Source organism: Apodemus sylvaticus, chromosome 22 (assembly GCF_947179515.1).
Source record: "Apodemus sylvaticus chromosome 22, mApoSyl1.1, whole genome shotgun sequence".
NCBI classification, from domain to species: Eukaryota; Metazoa; Chordata; class Mammalia; order Rodentia; family Muridae; genus Apodemus; species Apodemus sylvaticus.
Genome location: NC_067493.1, coordinates 230,141 through 248,998, shown reverse-complemented (window position 1 = coordinate 248,998; position 18,858 = coordinate 230,141). Strand labels below are relative to the sequence as shown.

General features: G+C 45.8%; 2 protein-coding genes across 7 annotated transcripts in view; one reads left to right on the top strand and one right to left on the bottom strand.

The window, feature by feature from the left end:
- The window catches only part of LOC127673362 (zinc finger protein 431-like), a 273,064-nt gene that overhangs the window by 95,478 nt on the left and 158,728 nt on the right, over window positions 1–18,858 (top strand). The window lies entirely within an intron of this gene.
- Window positions 1–18,858, bottom strand: part of LOC127673181 (uncharacterized) — a 108,619-nt gene that overhangs the window by 66,821 nt on the left and 22,940 nt on the right. Inside the window, exon 2 of the mRNA XM_052168791.1 lies at window positions 17,185–17,570. Within this exon, the coding sequence (XP_052024751.1) occupies window positions 17,185–17,570 (386 nt within the window). The remainder of the gene's footprint in view (window positions 1–17,184; window positions 17,571–18,858) is intronic.

Below are 18,858 nucleotides of genomic sequence, written 5' to 3'. Positions count from 1 at the left end.
AAATATGTAGAGAGCAATTACACAAGCTGCAGAAGTTCAGAAGGCCCGGCACAGCCATCCAGGCAAGGAATTCTACAGCATGGACAACCAACTCCTTTCCTTCCCTTTCCTTCCCTTTCCTTTCCTTTTCCTTCCTTCCTTAATGGTTTTATTGCCTAAATTCCTATTCTTTTCCTTTTATTGAAAATATTTTCTTTCTTCTACATGACATATCTTGATGATAGTTCCCCTCCCTCTTCCTTCTAGTTCCTCCCTTCCTGCCTCCTACTTGGATCCCCTTCAAGATGACTCAGTGGTTTAGAGCACTGACTGCTCTTCCGAAGGTCCTGAGTTCAAATCCCAGCAACCACATGGTGGCTTACAACCATCTATAATGAGATCTGACACCCTCTTCTGGTTTGTCTAAAGACAGCTACAATGTACTTACATATAATAATAATAATGATAATAATAATAATAAATATATGTTTAAAAAAAGAAAATTAGAAAACAAGCTTTGAAGGCAGTGGTTCTCAAGCTGTGGGCTGAGACTCCAGGGGGTGCTGACGACCCTTTCATAGTTGCCTGAGACCATCCTGAATATCAGATGTTTACATTATGATTCATAGCAGTAGCAAAATTACAGTTATGAAGTAGCAACAAAAAATAATTTTATGGTTGGGGGATCACCACAGCCTGACGAACTGTAGTAAAGAGTTGCAGCATGAGAAAGGTTAAGAGCCACTGTTCTAAGGGATAACAATAACATAAAATAAGAGAAAACAAAAAGTAAGACATCAGAAAAGTAAGATTAAAAAAAAAAAAAAAAAAAAAAAAAAAAAAAAAAAGCCCTAACAGTGCACTATGCGATGGGGAACCTCCCAACGTGCCGCTGAGGTCCTTTTGTTTTCTGTTGGCGTCTACTGCTGGGTATCCACCCTATAATTAAGAATAATTTGTTTCCCCAGTGAGATTCCCTTAGAGAAAACCAAATTTTCTTTGGGAATCTATTTTGCTAACTGCTGGAGATAGCTGCTGGGTTAAGAAGAGGAGCTTGAATCTACTTCTCCTTTCAGCCCTAAGACTCCATCTGAGGAACACCCATGCAAGTCCGCCCGGTGCATGCTGCCTTGGTCTCTGTGAGTGCATGTGTGCTGATCCTGTTGATTTAGAGGGCCTTGTGGTCTTCCATGCTGTCTGGCTCTTATACTCAAGTTTAGGGTTAGGATTAGCTGCCTCTTCAACAAGGCTCTCTGAGCCCTGAGGGGAGGAATTTGAGACATTGAGTGTAGGGCTTAGGGCTCTGTGTGTGTGTGTGTGTGTGTGTGTGTGTGTGTGTTCCAAAGTCTCTCTCAAAAACAGTTCCTTAAATGTCACTGTCAGGCCCACATGCTCATGTCTACAATGAGCTTTAAGAAAGAAGAAATGGTTTACTGTATCTGGGACTCACAAATCAACGTTTAATCCTTCCTGTCCTACAAAAAAAGAATCAGCAGTCTAGCAAGGGAGGCAGTCAGAATGTTAGAATGTGAAAAAGAAGTAGACTCTGCTCCCTAGCAGAAGAAATGCAAGACCATCATGGTCCTTCCCTCATTCATGCCCTCCTCTCCTCCAAGGCGAAGGCATGGCTCGCGCTCACTGTAGACTTCTGTTAAGGTCTGTGCCTGCACTCTGCAAGTCTGTGTATGAGAGGAAAGCAGTGCTATGGCATTTCAGCTCCTCTATCACCTAGGGAGATTTCAAAAATACAAATTACCAGGGACCACTCCCAACACTAAATGTAAGTACGCGGTCAGCAGACAGTGTTTGTAGTAGACCTTCTGTACAGGCTGGTGAGGTGGGCTCATGGGCAAACGTGCTGCCACCAGACCTGAAGACCCCAGGACCCGGAACCTATGTGGTGTAAAGAGAGAACTGACAGCTGCAAGTTGTCTGTCCTCAAACCGTCCTGTGCACAACACAGCACACGGACACACATACACACACAAAATAAACTGAGAAGTATATGTTAAAAGGAGGAAGAGAACAAGAAGAAGGAAGATGACAATGGGAAGGAAGGAAGGAAGGAAGGAAGGAAGGAAGGAAGGAAGGAAGGAAGGAAGGAAGGAAAGAAGGAAAGAAGGAAAGAAGGAAAGAAGGAAAGAAGGAAAGAAGGAAGGAAGGAAGGAAAGAAGGAAAGAAGGAAGGAAAGAAGAAGGAAAGAAGGAAAGAAGGAAAGAAAGAAACAAGGAAACAAGGAAACAAGGAAAGAAGGAAAGAAGGAAAGAAGGAAGGAAGGAAAGAAGGAAGGAAGGTAGGTGGATGGGTATGATTTAGAGAAAACCATCTTTGAGAATCCCAAGTAAAGGCCACCCAGACTGCCCTACCTGGGGATTCATCCTATAAACAGTCACCAAACCCCAACACTACGACAAGAAGCGTGTACCAAAAGGAGCATGCCATGGCTGCCTCCAGAGGGGACCTGCCAGAGCCCTACAAATACAGAGGCAGAAACTAGCAACCAACTATTGGACTGGGCTTGGGGTCTCCAATGGAGGATCTGGAGGGTGGTCTGGAGGAGCTGAAGGGGTTTACAGCCCCATGGGAAGAAGAATGACTTCAGACACCCCAAGACTCTCAGGGACTGAACCATCAACCAAGGGGTATACATGGTTCCAGCCAAAAATGCGGCAGAAGAAGGCCTTGTTGGGCATCAGTGGGAAGAGTGGTCTTTGGTCAGGTAAAGACTCAATAGAAGCCCCAACAAAGGAAACGGACTGGGGGGTGGAGAGGTGGGAATGTGTCGGGTAGAGAGGCATATACATGGAGGCAGGGGGTGGGAGGAGGGGTAGGGAATCTTTGGGCTTTTGGGAGGGGGAAAATTGAGAAAGGTTTTACCATTGGCAATGTAAATGAAGAAGATACTCAATAAAAAAAAATTAATTAAAAAAAAAAAGAGAGAGAGAATCTCAAACTACAAGGTGAGTCCTCACAGGCAAACTGCGACCCTTATCTCATGTTTCATGCCACTAGTTGACTCTCACCACATCTTACTGCTCCTGTTAGGACTTCATCTTGCAAGAAAATCATTGCCACCATTAAGACTCGATATTTTCTCAGATGAAAAGAACTCCCTTACCCAAAGAAACAAGGCTTTCTCCTTACATGAATGTTTGGGAGACACCTGGCCTCTCACTGTCCAGAGGTAGAAGAAGCCAGAGCTAAAGTCCTTCTTAGTCACCTGAGATATTATTGTAATAATAATTCATAACATATTCTAATAACAAAGGGTCTGTATCCATTTAGAATTCTAAAACAATGAGTGTAACTGGAATAAACAAACACTCACTGGCATGAACGAGAAAATCAAAGATTTCCTTTCCTGCCCATGATAATCTCGTCATAAACAACAGAATTAGTACAGATGGCTTTCAATTTAAATCCCAGAGCACTCAATTACAGTGGCTGGTGGCCAAGTTAATTTAAGAATAAAGACAGGGAGTGAAACTAGAAGTGGATACATAGCATTGAAAGAAAACAAACAATGAAACAGAAAACCCCAGGAGGAAGCACTTGAGGGAGACCAGTAAGCTCTACAGGCCAACTGCAGCATCCAGTAGCTGTAAGGCCTGGTGCCATGTTGGCACGGCACCCAGATGCAGACATGTAGGACATTCTTTAAGATCTCTAGTGCTTACACAACTTGTCAAAGGGGATTGAAGATAACAGTAAACCCAGCAAAATCTGTCCCTGTAATAATTACAAGCACCAACAATTCCAGCTCAGCATAATGACTTTGACCTTTGGATGTGGTAACAGTGACAGTACTGACAGGAGGTATGATACATTAAAGAGAGAAATTAAAGTTAGTCTTTTAGCTATCAACTATTGACACCACAGATTCCAAGAAACTGGAATTTCTCCAGGAAGTGGGCAGTGAAGCTTCCTGCCAACCATCCAGGAGAGAACTCCTGTCCCAGGAGGTTTCATTGTTCTGACAACTTTATAAGACAAACCAGGAGCCCTGGCAATGGTGAGCAAAACTGTGCCTTGGTGAAGACTGCTTAACTACGCATACCTCTTGAAGTGTATTCCTATCTAAACCTTCTTGTATCAGGCCCTCAAGATAGACTCGGGGATTTCCATCTCTCTTTATGTGTTCCTTTTACCAATGTGGCCACTGAATAACTCTTTCTCTGCTTTTTTTACTACTTCTAATGTGTCCAATTGGCCTACTAAGGATGGTGTCTGACCCCAGCCACTTAGGGTTACCAGGGTTCCTCTGCGATCTAACAACTCCTGTAAGAAAAGCAATATGCACTGAATAGAAACCAAACTTCAGATATAGAGCTTTCCCTAAACTAGCAATATGCAATAGGACCCTGGGGAGGATGGACAATGGTCATCACCTAGGGAAACCCCCAAACTAGGACACTATTGCCAGAATTATTTCAGACATGGCAGTTAAATTATAATTTAAAATATAAATTTAATAAATTCCATGAGATGTATAACACAATAAAACTAGCTTTCTGTTAGACAGGTCGGTCCAATAGTGCAAGAGTTATTAGCTCATTTAAGAAAATGTACGCTAAGATATTCAGTATGGCAGATGTGTTAAGTAAATTTTAACTTACATAGTCTCTCAACTTCAACTTAGGATGGGCTGACTGAGAAGCAACACCATAAATCGAAAGCATCTGTAATCAACCCAGAGGAGTTTCAACTGTGACTGATACACTCCCTTCCATGACCTTTGGCCTTACTTTTCACAGTGGGCTTTGTCCCACCAAAGAATGTTTTATGGGTGAGTTTTGGGGTGGTGGGTGTCCTTTAAATCAACCAATGACAGCTACAGTGTCTACATTTTCTAGCTTTTGTTTCCAATTTGCATAACCAATTAAAAGACACACATTATGAAGAACTGCCTCACTCTTCCGCCCGCCCCGCCCTTTCCAGTAATTCAGATAACTTTAGAAACTTCCAAAGCTCCAGTCATCACTTCTTCATCCTAGAAGCAAGAAGAGCCTCAGAAAAGAGTTCGTCCCAGCTGTGTCAGGCCTAGTGGCAGATGGAGGACAGGAAAAGTGGGAGAATAAAGAACCAGCAGAAAAACCCAGGTACATTTGTTCCAACAGACCCTGGAATGGTGTATATCAGGGGTCTGCATGTATGATTTGATTAGAATGAGTTCAGCTTACAACATCAACGCAGATCAAAATTAAAACAAAACCGATGGCCTTATTAGTCTTCCAATCCAACCTCCTCGATAACATCAGGGAAAGGGAGCAGAGATTTGCTCCCTGGCATGAAGAAGTCTAGCCCATCGGGACACCTTTGTGGGTAAACTTACTAGTACCCCAGCAACTCCTAAAATGGCATCTTCACCACAGCAAAACTCAAGCAGGGCTCAATGCTTTACACATCTAAGGCTCTATAAAAAGTGACAGACCTTAAACAAAAGGCATTCCTAGCTCAGGTTTGTATAGAGTCTGCAAGTCCAGGGTCAGGCTGCAGGCAGCTCCTGGTGGTTTTGTTTTGTTTTGTTTTGTTTTCTCATCCTGGTTCATGGTGGCCTTTTCCAGTATCCTTACATGGTACAGCAGCAAAGATCAACACTCTACTCCACAATGTTTTATTTAAGGCAGGCTCTCACTATTTAGCTCTAACTAGCCTAGAACTCAAAAATCTACCAGTCTTAGTTCCAAAAGTGCCAGGATTACAGGCTTGCACCACCATGCCTAGTTAGTATGACTTCTGAAAGGCTCTAATCTCAATATCTGAGCTTCACTATTTAACTTTTGCCAAACATGCCCCATCTACATATATAGCCACTCACCTCCTCCATGTGGTGAGCTGTGAGGACTCTAACATTTTGGTCCACTGCATTCACTGGTAAAGGATTCTGCAGAGGCTCTAAATGCAAGCTCAATAGAACTGGGTCTGTGCTTTACGCTCTGGTAAGCTAGTTTTGTTCAGTTTGACAAGGAAAAAAATCATCCAAGATGAGAGAGAATCAAGTAACTCGGGGCTGAGCATAAGGGCAGAGAACAGCTGCCTTGTGTCCCTGCTGCATCAGCCCAGAGCAGGACCACGGAGGAGTTCAGATAAAACACCTTCCTACCACGAGTCTCTGAGCTGCTGAGGCTGGTCATGCATCAACACTTCACAATTTTAAAGGATGGTATTGGCATTCCCAATAATAGAAACAAGGGACTGAACCACAGATGGCAGAGATATAAGATATGCTCAAGGCCAGGCAATACCTCGAGGATGGAGGTGAAAATGGTCAGAGGCATCTGGGCCGCAGCAGGAAGAAAGGAAGGAATCCAGGAGCATGGTGTGAGGGAGGCCAAGTCCACAAAAGAAAGAGCCATGAACATAGCAATGATAGATAGGAACCAGAACTCCAAACCAAACAGGAGGGAAATCAGGCCACAGCCACCACAGGCAGACATGGAGCATTGCCAAGTCTCCATGAACTGACACCTCTCAACATTTTACCAAAAGATTTTAGGTCAAATTCCCATGGCCTGTGGTTTGTCTTCATTCTTGTTCATGAATATATGGGCAAGGCTAAGCTGGGGGCTGGCTTGATAGATCACACACAGGGAGGAACAGACAAGGACCCAAGAGAAGACCAGGGCCAAGTCTAAGGCTGAGGCAAAGGCTCCAACAGAGACCTATCCTGTTTTGGCACTGACTGTGCCCAAACAAAGGGGCCTGTATTTAGAAAACCATTCACACTAGTGCTCAGGTCCTGCAGACTCCAACAAGTGGCACCTGTCTTACATTTGTCATTATTTCTGCGCTGGGTGCTAATAATGGACTGTTCTGTCTACAACACCAATCACAGTGCCCCAAACAAGAAGAAATCAATAAAGGGCTGGCAAGGGTGAATGGATTAACTAACAACAGAGAGAAATGCACTAGAGGGGACATTCGAAGAGGAAAGCAAGGCAGAAGACAAATGAGGAAGAATAGGAAATCAGGCATGAGTGGACACACATTTGCAGGTCTCAAGTGTATATATTTATGCCTATAGACAAATGTAGGAAGGATAAGGATAGCCCAGTTTAAGAATTCATCTGAACCAAAAACAGACATAGCACTTACTAAGAATTATGGATCTGGCATCCAGCCTCCAGCTAAGATGGAGAGTGACATTTGTGTGCAGTAGAGCTCTCCTAGACTAGCCTTACAAAGGACAAAAGCAAACATGCCCACATGGAGAGTAGCACAGGACTCACAGGCACCTGCGTAGACACAAGTAACACGGTTTCCACTCACCAGAAGAAGTAGCTGCTCTCCTGTGTGTATGAGGAACTCCAGCCTCTGGGCACATCTGGATTCTAACCTAGCCTGTGAGCACATCTGGGTTCTAAATCAGCCTGTGGGCTCATCTGGAGTCTAAGCCAGCATGTGGGCACATCTGGGTTCTAACCTAGCCTCTGGGCACATCTGGATTCTAACCTAGCCTGTGAGCACATCTGGGTTCTAAATCAGCCTGTGGGCTCATCTGGAGTCTAAGCCAGCATGTGGGCACATCTGGGTTCTGAGAACTCACAAGGAAACACGTAACTATGACTTTTTTTCTTGGCTGTCTTCTGGATGAGACAGTTTCAACTCTATCCTTTTGAATGGCAGTGATTTCTTTCATGCTTACCTACATGACAAACACCAGGATTACTTTCTCTTGTGTCCACAGAAATCTCAAGAAATAATATCTCCCACTGAGGTTCATTATCCAACTCCGCCTTTTTCCAAATGGATTCAAAGACTACCGCCACTCCAGGAGCCAAGTAGCACTACATACAATTACTGCCTGCTTCAAAAGACATCCTGAGGCACTGGTGGCATCCACAAGCTCCTAGCCTCACCCATGTGTCCTGGGGCTGAAATTTAGATTGCATGATTTCTGCACATTGTAAAAATGTTAAAATGGCAAACACCAAAATCACCAGTGACTTGCAAACACTCAGGACCTGAGATAGCAGCTGAACAGCAGGCCTGAGCAAGCAGACACACAGTTCCTCCAAAAGAACAAACTTTTTTTCCATTCTTTTGAAATGCCAGACTCTGTTGTGGGAAGCAATCAGAACTGTGGGATCTATAAACATATTTGACTTAAATGATAGTGATTATCAGAGTATATAATGGTACAAGAGAAAAACACTCATCTACATTCTAAAGACCTGAAAACCAGTTCATCAGCATACTCCTTAACCCTACACCATAGTACAAGAAAAGGCAAGCAGGAATGTCTGGCACTTTTCTCAATGCTTTGAGTACCCAGTAGAAACACATACATTGGAATTGAACATGCATGCCCCTTTCCTTACACAAAGCCAGCACTAACAGAATTAGCCTAGAGAGGCTGCTTCAAACTGTGAGAGATACACAAGTAGCTTCTCCTCCCTGGTTAACCCAGACATAGCCACTGGACAGGTTGAAACTCTACTCTCAGGAATACTGCTGTCACGGGACACAGGATGGCAAACTTCTATTAGAACTAATGAAGTCAAGGTTTTCCTTACTCAACATGACTTACATCACTGAGTTTTAGAGCATCAGTAGCATTGCACAGGTCACAGAAGAAAACAGCCCCCAAGCTAACATAAGGCTCAGATGACAGTAACAAAATGGCCCTGTAATGGCTATTCCTGGTTGTCAACCTGACTATATCTGGAATGAACTACAATCCAGAATTGGAAGGCTCAGCTGTAATCCAGATCTTGAGGTTGGAAGACACAAATTTCTGACCTGGATCTTGGCATGGAGATCTTGAGGCATAGTGGTCATTAAAAGCTTAGCCCCAGGAAAGGTAGTACACGCCTTTAATCCCAGAAGACTGTGCCCTGAGTTCAAGGTCAACCTGGGACAAAGCAAGGCCCAGGTCAAGGTGTATGCTGCACACCTTTAATCTTGGCCACACCTTCTGCTGAAGACCTACATTGGACATAAGAAGAAGAAGACTCACTCTTCACCTGCTTGCATTTACTTGCCAGCACATCTGTAGGAACCTCCTTCTACAGAAGAGCAGCTGAATCAACTAGCCTCGTGGGACTGAGCAACTACTTGATCCTTGGAGTTCCCATTAACAGCTAACCATTGTTGGTTAGTTGGACTACATACTGTAAGTCATCACAATAAATTCCCTCAATATAGAGAGACATTCCATAAGTGACTCGAGAGAATGCTGACTAATTCAGACCCAAACTACTGTTCTCTGAGTGCAGCAGGAAAAGGAGTTTTGTGTTATCCTGCAAACCCCCAATCTGTCTACATTTCTGTTACAAGGCAGCAATATTCAGGCAGGGGAAAAAAGACTTGACTTTCTGGAAAATTCCACTGGTGAATTCCCTTTGAGTCACAGGACATGATGGATAAGCTGGAACAGGCTACCCTGCTGTTTCCCTTTAAAAAAAAAAAAATCAAACATAAGGATTTTATTTATAGCCTTTTCCTAGGGATGGAGGGCACATGAGAAAATCTGAGCACATGCATGCAGGGCTATTACACAGTGCATTAGCTGGGTTTCCTCCTGCCTGCATATTTCATAATCCTCAGAGGAACAAGCTGAATAAAAGTCGCCATTGTTTACCCGTAAAGGCTGCCCCGCCAGTGCTGCGCCCACTGAGGGAACTACTACACATCAGTACAGACTACAGTGGACAGTCTGCCCCACAGGGGATGCGGGTGGCAGAAGGGTTACTTAGCCAAGGGCAGTACCAGCTACTCTTGCTCTAAGTAAATATGCATTAGGAATTGAAAAGATGATCCAGTGGGTAAAAGCAACTGCTGCAAAAGTTTTAAAGACTTGAATTCAATCCCAGGATGGAAACGGCTGCCCTGTGCCCTCTTCACGCTGCACACCAAGCACGCTCTGTGTGAACTCAAGGGTGTCACTCAGGCCTAGCTCTGCTTTCTCCTTTCACACAAACTGCAGTCAAGCACATCTCCCTCCAGTATAGCAGCTGTGACATCTCACAGGGACACAGTGGCACAGAGGCTCGGCCTGCCAGCTCTGCTTCCTAGCCTGAAGATTTGGGCCTCCCTTCTAGTCCAACACATGGCAATAGCATCTTGCTCTACTGTTAAAATAGCTTTAGTGTCTTCACCTTGTTCCCAGTTTCAGATGTCAATTTAGGAACAAGGTGAAGACACTAAAGCCCATGCCCCCAAGAATGAGAGCAGGCGCCGCTGCCCTGGGCCTGCACAGCATGGCCCTTAACTTGTTCCTCCTCAGAGATGCTCATCCATTTTCTTAATGAGAAAACTGGGTTTGGCATAGTGTGAGGATTTCTCAAAGTGTGAGAACTGCCCAGGGGGGCAATCTGGGCCATGAGTTCAGTCCCCAGAAAGATAAGCATCCATCTAGTTCCTCAAAACTCTAAATGACATTCTCAGACCGTACCCAACTCCTGGCTGGACACAAATCTGCTCTCCTGAGAACTTCTACTATCACAGATCCCACATCAAGTATTGCCCAGCTCAGCCAGTGTCCGAAGCTAAACACACCATGAGAGGGGCAGTGTCTACATAATGTGAACAGCAAGTCTCTACGGTCCATAAAAGGCAAATTCTTTCACCCTTCATCCATGAGCAACTGACTTAAGGAATTAATTTCTTCCCCAAAGGTTCCAAAACCCACACACTCCAGTCCCTTATTTAAAACTCACCCATGTCCTCTCACAAAAACATTTAATGAGCTCTAAGAGACTTAAACCTAACACAATGTAAATGCAACAGTTATTTTACTATAGTTTAGAAGATGACAAAAATAAACTACCTGTTCAAGTTTATCATGGCTATAATGTGCAAAGATCTTGTATCTATAGACTATATAGCTCAAGGTTTCCCTGCCCGTAGCAAGGGGCTGCCAGACCTGTTCCCTCCCTCCCTGAGAGCCACACACAGGCCCTCAGAGCACTTATCACTATGACCCCCAGTGGCTCCCACCTCTGTGACTCCACCCATCCTAAAAGTCTCAAGCCCAGCAGGACCAAGAAGGCAAGCCACAGTCAAAGGTGAGACAGGTTGTCCTGTAACTAGCCCTAAGAGATACCAAGTTCCCTATTCAACTGTTAATAAGAATCCCCAAAACTTCATGTCTTGCCTGTGAAAAGAGGGTAGCATTGAGGGTCACAGTGTGTCACTGCTACATGGAATCAGGCACTAAGCAGTGAGGCGACCATCCCACTGAGGCCTTTATTACTAACACTGTGACCTTAGAGCCCCTGGAGAGAAGCAGATTGACCCCAGCGTTCGTGCCTGCTCAGTCTCAAGAAAGTGAAGGGTTGAGAGACAAGGCTGGTGGAATACACCTGTAAGACAGCTACTCAAGATCTCGGGGACAAGCACCTAGATCCAAGGGTATCCCAGTCAAAGTGAGGCACTGTTTCAACATAAAAAGTGAAGAGAAGGTCAGGGATAGCTCAGTGTTAGAGTGCTTGCCTGGCTTATGTAAAGACTGAGGTTCAATCCCCAGTATGGGAGGAAAACAGTAAGATGAGGAGGAAACAGGTGGTGGCCAAGGGATTAAGAACAGACATACTGACGCCCCTCAGATAAAAAAGCGAATGGAGCAGGGCGGTGGTGGCACACACCTGTAATCCCAGCACTCTGGGATGCAGAGGCAGGCAGATTTCTGAGTTAGAGGCCAGCCTGGTCTACAGAGTGAGTTCCAGGACAGCCAGGGCTACACAGAGAAACCCTGTCTCGAAAAACCAAATCCAAAAAAAACAACCCTCCCCCCAAAAATGAATGAATGAGTGAATGAATAATAAATAAATAAATAAGAGTTGAAGTTAAGCTATGAACAATCCCAGACAAGCTGCATGTGCCTCAGGCCACCAAAGAACACTGAAGGCCGAGAAAGAGAGGAAAGCAATGCATGGAGAAGCTAATGTTCCTTAAGGAGACCCTGTGAGGATAAATATGCAAGTGTACCTCCTTTTCATGCCCAGGCAGAGCAGATGGAGAAGTGGAGGGTGCATGGCACACCCAATGCTATATACAGGTCAGCTAAAGACCAGGGAATGCCTTCAGAGAGAGCACAAGCTCGGCCAAGCCAGGCCCGGAGAAAGAAGGTAGGTAGTAAGCAGGCGACACAAGCAAAAGAAGCTGGGACTAGCATGAAAACAGCCTGGCCAGCAATCATTCAGTCTACCACAAGATGATCTGTCTAATGGTCTGGACCTAGGTGACTTTTATAATTAAAACATAAGCCTCACTGACAGAAAATGGAAAAACAAACAAGCCCTAAGTGAGCCCCAAGGTATCCTTTAGCTACTAAATAGGCCTTAAGCATTCCTGATCCAGGCCCTTGGCATTCAGTTCTGACTTCACCCAAGATGTCTGAGAAAGGTGTGTTTTCCCTAAGAACCACGGCCCGTTTCAACCCATCGATTCCCAAAGTACCAGGTTCATAATTGCTCTTCTCAAAAACTCTAAGTAAGGAGTTCAGGCATGGGCAAGAACGTGTACTCCTGTTGCTTGTTAAAGACCAAACACAGCTTATAATGTTGGGCATTTAAGTAACAGGTTGGCAGAAGTGTCTAGAGCCCACGGGTCTCGGGGTGCCATGGCCAAGGCTGTGAGTGAAGGAGACTCGGCCAACTCCCATTCCACATCAGCAAAACAAGACAAGCCGTTTAGCTGAGGTATTTTTTATTTCCAGTAAAAGAATTCATCTATACTGGTACAGCAACAGATTCATAAAGGTGTCTAATGTTTTTCTTCTAGCAGATAGACTGACCTTCTTCACAATGACCCCACATTCAACCTGAAAGTCGATCGGCACAGTGAGGATCTCCTTCATGTTTACCTGCCACAGAGCAGACGCAGACAGACCAGCAACCAGCAGGAAAACCATCATTACTGACAGACTTGAGAAATGGCATTCCGTCACAGCCAAAGCACACTGGTCGGGCCATAGTCCAGTATGATGTGTCCGTCAAAGGATGGTTATGTTTAGCACAGACATGAAATGTTCCATACAAGCCAAAGGCCAGAGACGACCAGAAAAACACAGGGAAAGTGAATCAAAGAGTGTCTACAGGACGCAGAGGGGCAAAAACCCTGAAGGTCCCCTGATCTCCTTGAATTTTATTACAAAAGGGACTAGCCTCTAAAATTCAATCACCCACTCTCATTTCCATGGGGTTTTAGAATTAAAGCTGCTGCTAAAGTAAATACCACCCCTGGGCAGATGGCCTTGTGTTGTATAGGAAAGCAGGCTGAAAATGTTCCTCCACAGCCTCTGCTTCAGTTCCTGCTTCCAGGTTTCTGCCTTGAGTTCCTATCTTGACTTCCCTCAATGACAAATAAACCCTTTCTTCCCAAACTGCCTTTTTTTTTTTTTTTTTTTTTTTTTTTGTCATGGTGTTTTTACCTAGCAATAGAGAACCCTAAGACAGCAGCTTTTCAGTAAAATTAGTACTTTCTGCACAACTGTGAGGACGCAAGTTAGGATCTCAGCACCTGTGTAAGAACCAATACACCTGTAACTCCAGTGCTGTGGGGGCATTGACAGGAAAATAACTAAGACCTGCTGGCTATCAGTCTAGCTGAAAATGTAAATTCAAGGTTCAGGGAGATATTCTGTCTCAAGGGAATAAGATGAAGAACAAAAGAAGAGGGATCTTTGTGCCCTCTTCTGGCCTCTGCACACATATACATATGCATGCATAATATATAAACATATAAAATCAAAATATAGGTATCAATACTGATGGTGTCAGAATAACATCAGCACCAGTAAAATTACTAATATATATTATTTTATATATACAACAGACACACAGGAATATATAACATGCAGAGCAGCTGAGAAGTTACAAGCACTATTCAAAATTGGCTAGGGGTAGGCACACTCATCACAAGCTAACTGTCAGGAATCACTAACAGCCTTAACTGGCAATGACAGCCCTGCATACACCACCACATGCTACTCCATGCTCTGGCAAGAATAATCCATACTATATCTTATCATCAACGCTCACCCTCTTCTTCAGTCAGCAGACAAGCATCGAGCACATGGCTGCTACATTAAATCACCATTTGATTCTGGTTTTTTGTTTGTTTGGTTGGTTGGTTTTGGTTTTTCAAGACAGGGTTTCTCTGTGTAGTTCGGGCTGTCCTGGAACTCACTTTGTAGACTAGGCTGGACTCGAACTCAGAAATCCACCTGCCTCTGCCTCCCAAGTGCTGGGATTCTGGTTTCAAAGCAGCTAAGAGTCTTTACTATCATCTGGATTCAGTATGCCTGAATAAATTGAAAGGTTTGGTATGTGAAAAGCCTAGTCCTCAAACAGATGTTGGGAGACAGTGGGATGCCTAGAAGGTAGTTTTAGTGAAAGGTCAAAGAGATTGGAGGTGCTTTCCTCAGAAGGAATCACACTATTCTCATGAAGTCTGAGATCAGCTCTGCAACACTGAGTTGTTTTCAATAAGCCTGGCTCCTCCCAATCCTGGCTTTCGTTGTAACTTCCCAGTCACAAGGCAGCACCTGACATGCTATCACTAGCATGGTGTTTAGTTACAATGGCTAGCCAACCAACTCCTGACTTAAGGTAAGAAAGACCTTTAATTCTTAATAAAGCATCTAGCCTTGGATATCCCATTGTTATAATGGAAATCAGACTAAGACAGTCCCACCAGGTAATAATCGCTAAGGTTGACATCAACATTTCTAAAGACATTATGAGGAACAGGCATCAACTCAACTGCTAACTCAGGTCTGTGGGAGATGTCATCCAGTTTCCTAGACTAGCACAACTTTAACTTTCAAACATAAGAGAGAAAGAAAGCCAAGAGAAATGATCCTCACTTAACTGCTCTGGGTGTGCCTGGAAGGCAGACCACAACAGTCACAGTGACTTTATTACCATTTCCTTCCATTGCCACAAACCATTACTTATTACACTAAAGACACCCTGCCCCCCATCGTGGAGGAGCTGGTTCTAAGCACACCCAGGACATGAACCTGTTTGCTTAGCCAGCAGTTTAGGCAGAGAGACAGAGAGCAAGGGGACCTCAGGATGCTGTGGTAACCATACTGCAGAGCTGTCATTTTCTGTAAGTCTCTAAGTTGCTTGCAAGTCTCCACAAGGCATCATTTCCAAAACTACAACCCTGCCACCACCATCAGCACCAGAGCCACTGATGATCAGAGGTTCACCACTGCCTTTTCTGTCCATCTGGCAGACTGGGTTGTTTCTCAGTTCAGAGGCTGAAAGCACAAGACAAGTCCATGTCTGGTGGCCACATCCTAGTTCACAAACCAGCATCCTCTCTCTGTATTATATAACACAACGGACAAAGGCGTGAGAGAATAAATCCATTTGCTGGGACTCCACACTCAAACTCTAAACAACTCCTAAAGGTTCTCCTCTAACACCATCACCCTGCAACTAGACTCCCAACATCTGGACTGCAGAGACAAACTCTCAGCCACACAGTGATCACACTACCTGGCAACAGTTTTTCTCCATAGTCAATGGCTTTCAGGCACAGAAACTATAGAATTCATATTATTCAACATCCATTTCAACATGACAGAGGCCATGAAGAATGAGGATAAACGTCAAAACTTAAATCCAAACTCCAAAGTAAAACAGCATTTTTGAAACTGTCACAATAAAACCTACCATTCTAAGACAGGCACAGGACACAAGATGTTAATCCCAGTACTGGGGAGGCAGAAGCAGATAGATCTCAGAGTTCAAGGCCAGCCTGGTCTACAGAGCAAGTTCCAGGATAGCCAGGGCTACACAGAGAAACCCTGTCTTAAAAAACAAAACAAAACAAAACAAAACAAAAAGCAAAAACCCACCATTCTGAATAGTTAATACGTACTAATTGAAAGAAAAGGGAAGGTGTATTTCATTTGGTTCCATTATGAAGGTTTCCATGTACAAAAGTTATGAGGAAACGGGCATATGAGAAAATCTGAATATTTATAACTCTTAGGACCCAAGTAAATGTAGTATCTAAAAAGCAAAGACCTTAATATTGAAATTTTCACTTTAAAGGTTATTCAAACAGTCTATAATAATTACTCTTCTATATTTATCTTGCAACCAGAAACTTAAAGTATGCTTTCGTTTCTAACACATATAAAATATGCTTAGTTAAAATAACACCATATAAAAGACAGAAGGTGAACTAAATAAATGACCACTGACCAATGAGCTGTTTCTTTTTGGGTCAACCAAGGATCAGGCCTGTGCACCTCCAGCCCAAACTCGGACAGGTTCATCCCACACACAGACGCAAACTTGGCCTGGTTGGCCTTAAACCTGTTAGCAAAATAAGAAAAGCCAACTAAGGAGGAAACTGCCGGCCTGAATGTGCTAGGGTATCAGGGCCCACTCCACTTGGCGCCCAGCTGTGTCCCCAAGCTGTTCGCAATACTACTGTTCGTCACGTCTGCAATCCATTAACCACCACCCGCGCACACCTTCTGGGAAAGTCGTTGTTGTGTATAAATATCAGCGTTTTGCAAACCAAACCTCTCCACACAATGCCAAGCTAACAGTGCTCAAAAGGGAGGTGCCATCGGGGCATTAAAAGTCACACAGCAAATTCTTGCAGAACCACATGCTTAAATCACCCTGAATAAACTGAGGGGGCAGAGCAACTGGGGAAAACTTTGGCTGAGGAGGCTTAAGTCCTGGAAATGCGAGACCAGGCGCAGCAACTAGAACGAGGCACAAAAGCGCCCGGCGCCGCCGAGGCAAGGACCTCCTTTATGGAACGTGACAGCAGTTTTGTGCAGGATCACAAATAGTTCTAAATACTGGAAGTTCTTCCCGGCCATCGCAGCCTCCCGCTTCCTAGCGCTGTGGCCTTCAGATCCCAAGCTATTCTTCCTAGGCACGCCGGCCCGGCGACCTGGCCGCGGTTCGGTCCCACGCCCGCTCGCAAGCCAGGGCTGCTAGCGTTCTCGAGGGCTGTCGGTCCTTGGTCCCCGGTGTCCGCCCGCGGAGGGCGCCCCACCCCCCACGCCAGCCGGAGGCTGAACCTGGCGACGGCTCACAGGAAGGTGTGTATCCGAGGTGCTGGTGCCCGGGGACGCCAGGCCGCGGCGGGGCCGAGGGCACCAGTCGGGTGCGCAGGGGTACGCGCTCCCTGGCCCTCCCCGGGCAGCCGCGACCCGCCCGCCCCTCTCTTCCAACTCTACGGACCAGCCCAAGTTTGCAGCCCCCGCCATCGCCTTACCTCGCTGCACAGTGCACGCCGAGGCCGGAGGGCAGCAGCGCAAGTCCCGGGGCTGCGGCCGCGCTGCGCCCGCCAGATGCCGCTCTTTGTCTGCACTGCTCCCTCCTCCCGCCACCAAGCGGACGCAATTGGAGCCGGCGGACCCCGCGCCCGGGAGCCCCGAGCCTGCCTGCAGCCGAGCCCTCCCCACCACCACCGTGGCCGCAGCCGCCGCCCGCTCGGCCGCGCGCACAGGCCTGCGTTCCGCGGCAGCGACCCTCCAGCGCAGCGCCCGCCTCCGCGCGCTCCCCGCCCGCGCTCCTCCCCGACTGCCCTGGCGCCGCCCAGGGGCTGGCCCAGCCCGGCGCAGGAGGGGCCGGGGACCCACCTGGGAGTCCCGGCCAGGCCTAGGGAAAGCCCCCCCCCCGTGGGCTTCAAGCCAGAACCGCTCTAAATTAGAGTTGGGGGCATATGGGAGGGGCTGCGAGGGAGAATGAGGTGCCACTTCCAGCCCTCGAGACGGACCGGGCAGTCTCCGCACCCCGCTGTGCGTTGGATTCTTACAGCGACCTCCCTACCCCGCCCCCAAGCTTTCCCACAGCACTCTCAGCCAAACAGGCCTGGTTTCTGTCAGAAAAGTGACTTACATGAAAATGTCACTTCCTCCCAGTAATTGCTTGTGGGCATTTTCTTTATTTATTTGCCTAGCATTTATTTACTTTCCCATCCAGACACTTTTTTACTCCACCCCCCATCCCCAGCCGGGACCACTTCCTAGTGGGGGAGGAGAGGAAACCTGACCTCCGCCGTGCCTCCTCAGCGCCCCAGGCAGCTTATTAGAGCCCAGGAATTCTTTAGGACAGAGGCTGAGAAAGCTTTAAAAGGAAACCTTGCTCTCCCAGCTTTTGAGTAGCAGCCAACCTGTAAGCAAACTTAGAAAGCTAGAACTCTAGATCGATGGGAAGTCCGGAATCCAGATGTTTCTTCTCCAAGGTTCTTCACTCATTTTTCCCCAAAGGAAGCCCTGATATTCAAATGAATTCAGTTTTCAGGTCCGGCAACTCACATTTATGTTAATGAGATTCTACCCTAGCTCCAACCTCCACCTTGGTAAGGTAATGTTGTAGATGTCCCTCCAGTCAGATTTCAGAGCCTCAGGGTCTGCTGACAGGCCTGTAACTTGAGGTCACTGACATTCTGTGGGACACAGCATAATTGCCCCACATATTTATGGATCATTACTTCCATGACCTCTTCACACACTGGGGTACCAAAACCCACAGATTCTCATGTATCCTATACCAAATGGCATGGAGTTCTCATGTAGCCTCCACACAGTCTTTTACTGCCTTTGAATAATCAGTAAATGAGGTGCACTTCCTGATACCATATACATGTTGTGTAAATAGTTGCTGTGGTAAACAGTGCCCTTAGGAAAGGGAAAGGCAAGGTGGAAAGTTCCCTCCAGCAGCTGCTAACCTGCTTGGTTCTGAGTCTTGTCTTACTTAATACTACTTGGGATCCTTCTAAAAAATTTGCTTATCCTGCTCATGGTGGTTAGAGCCACTTTCTCCTCTTACAACTGACATCCCTGAGTAGCATTAACTGTAGGATTTTGAAGGGTGAACACAGGGAGGACTCATGGGAAGACTTTAGGACTCAACTGAGAGGAGGATTTTATGTAAGGATGTAGGG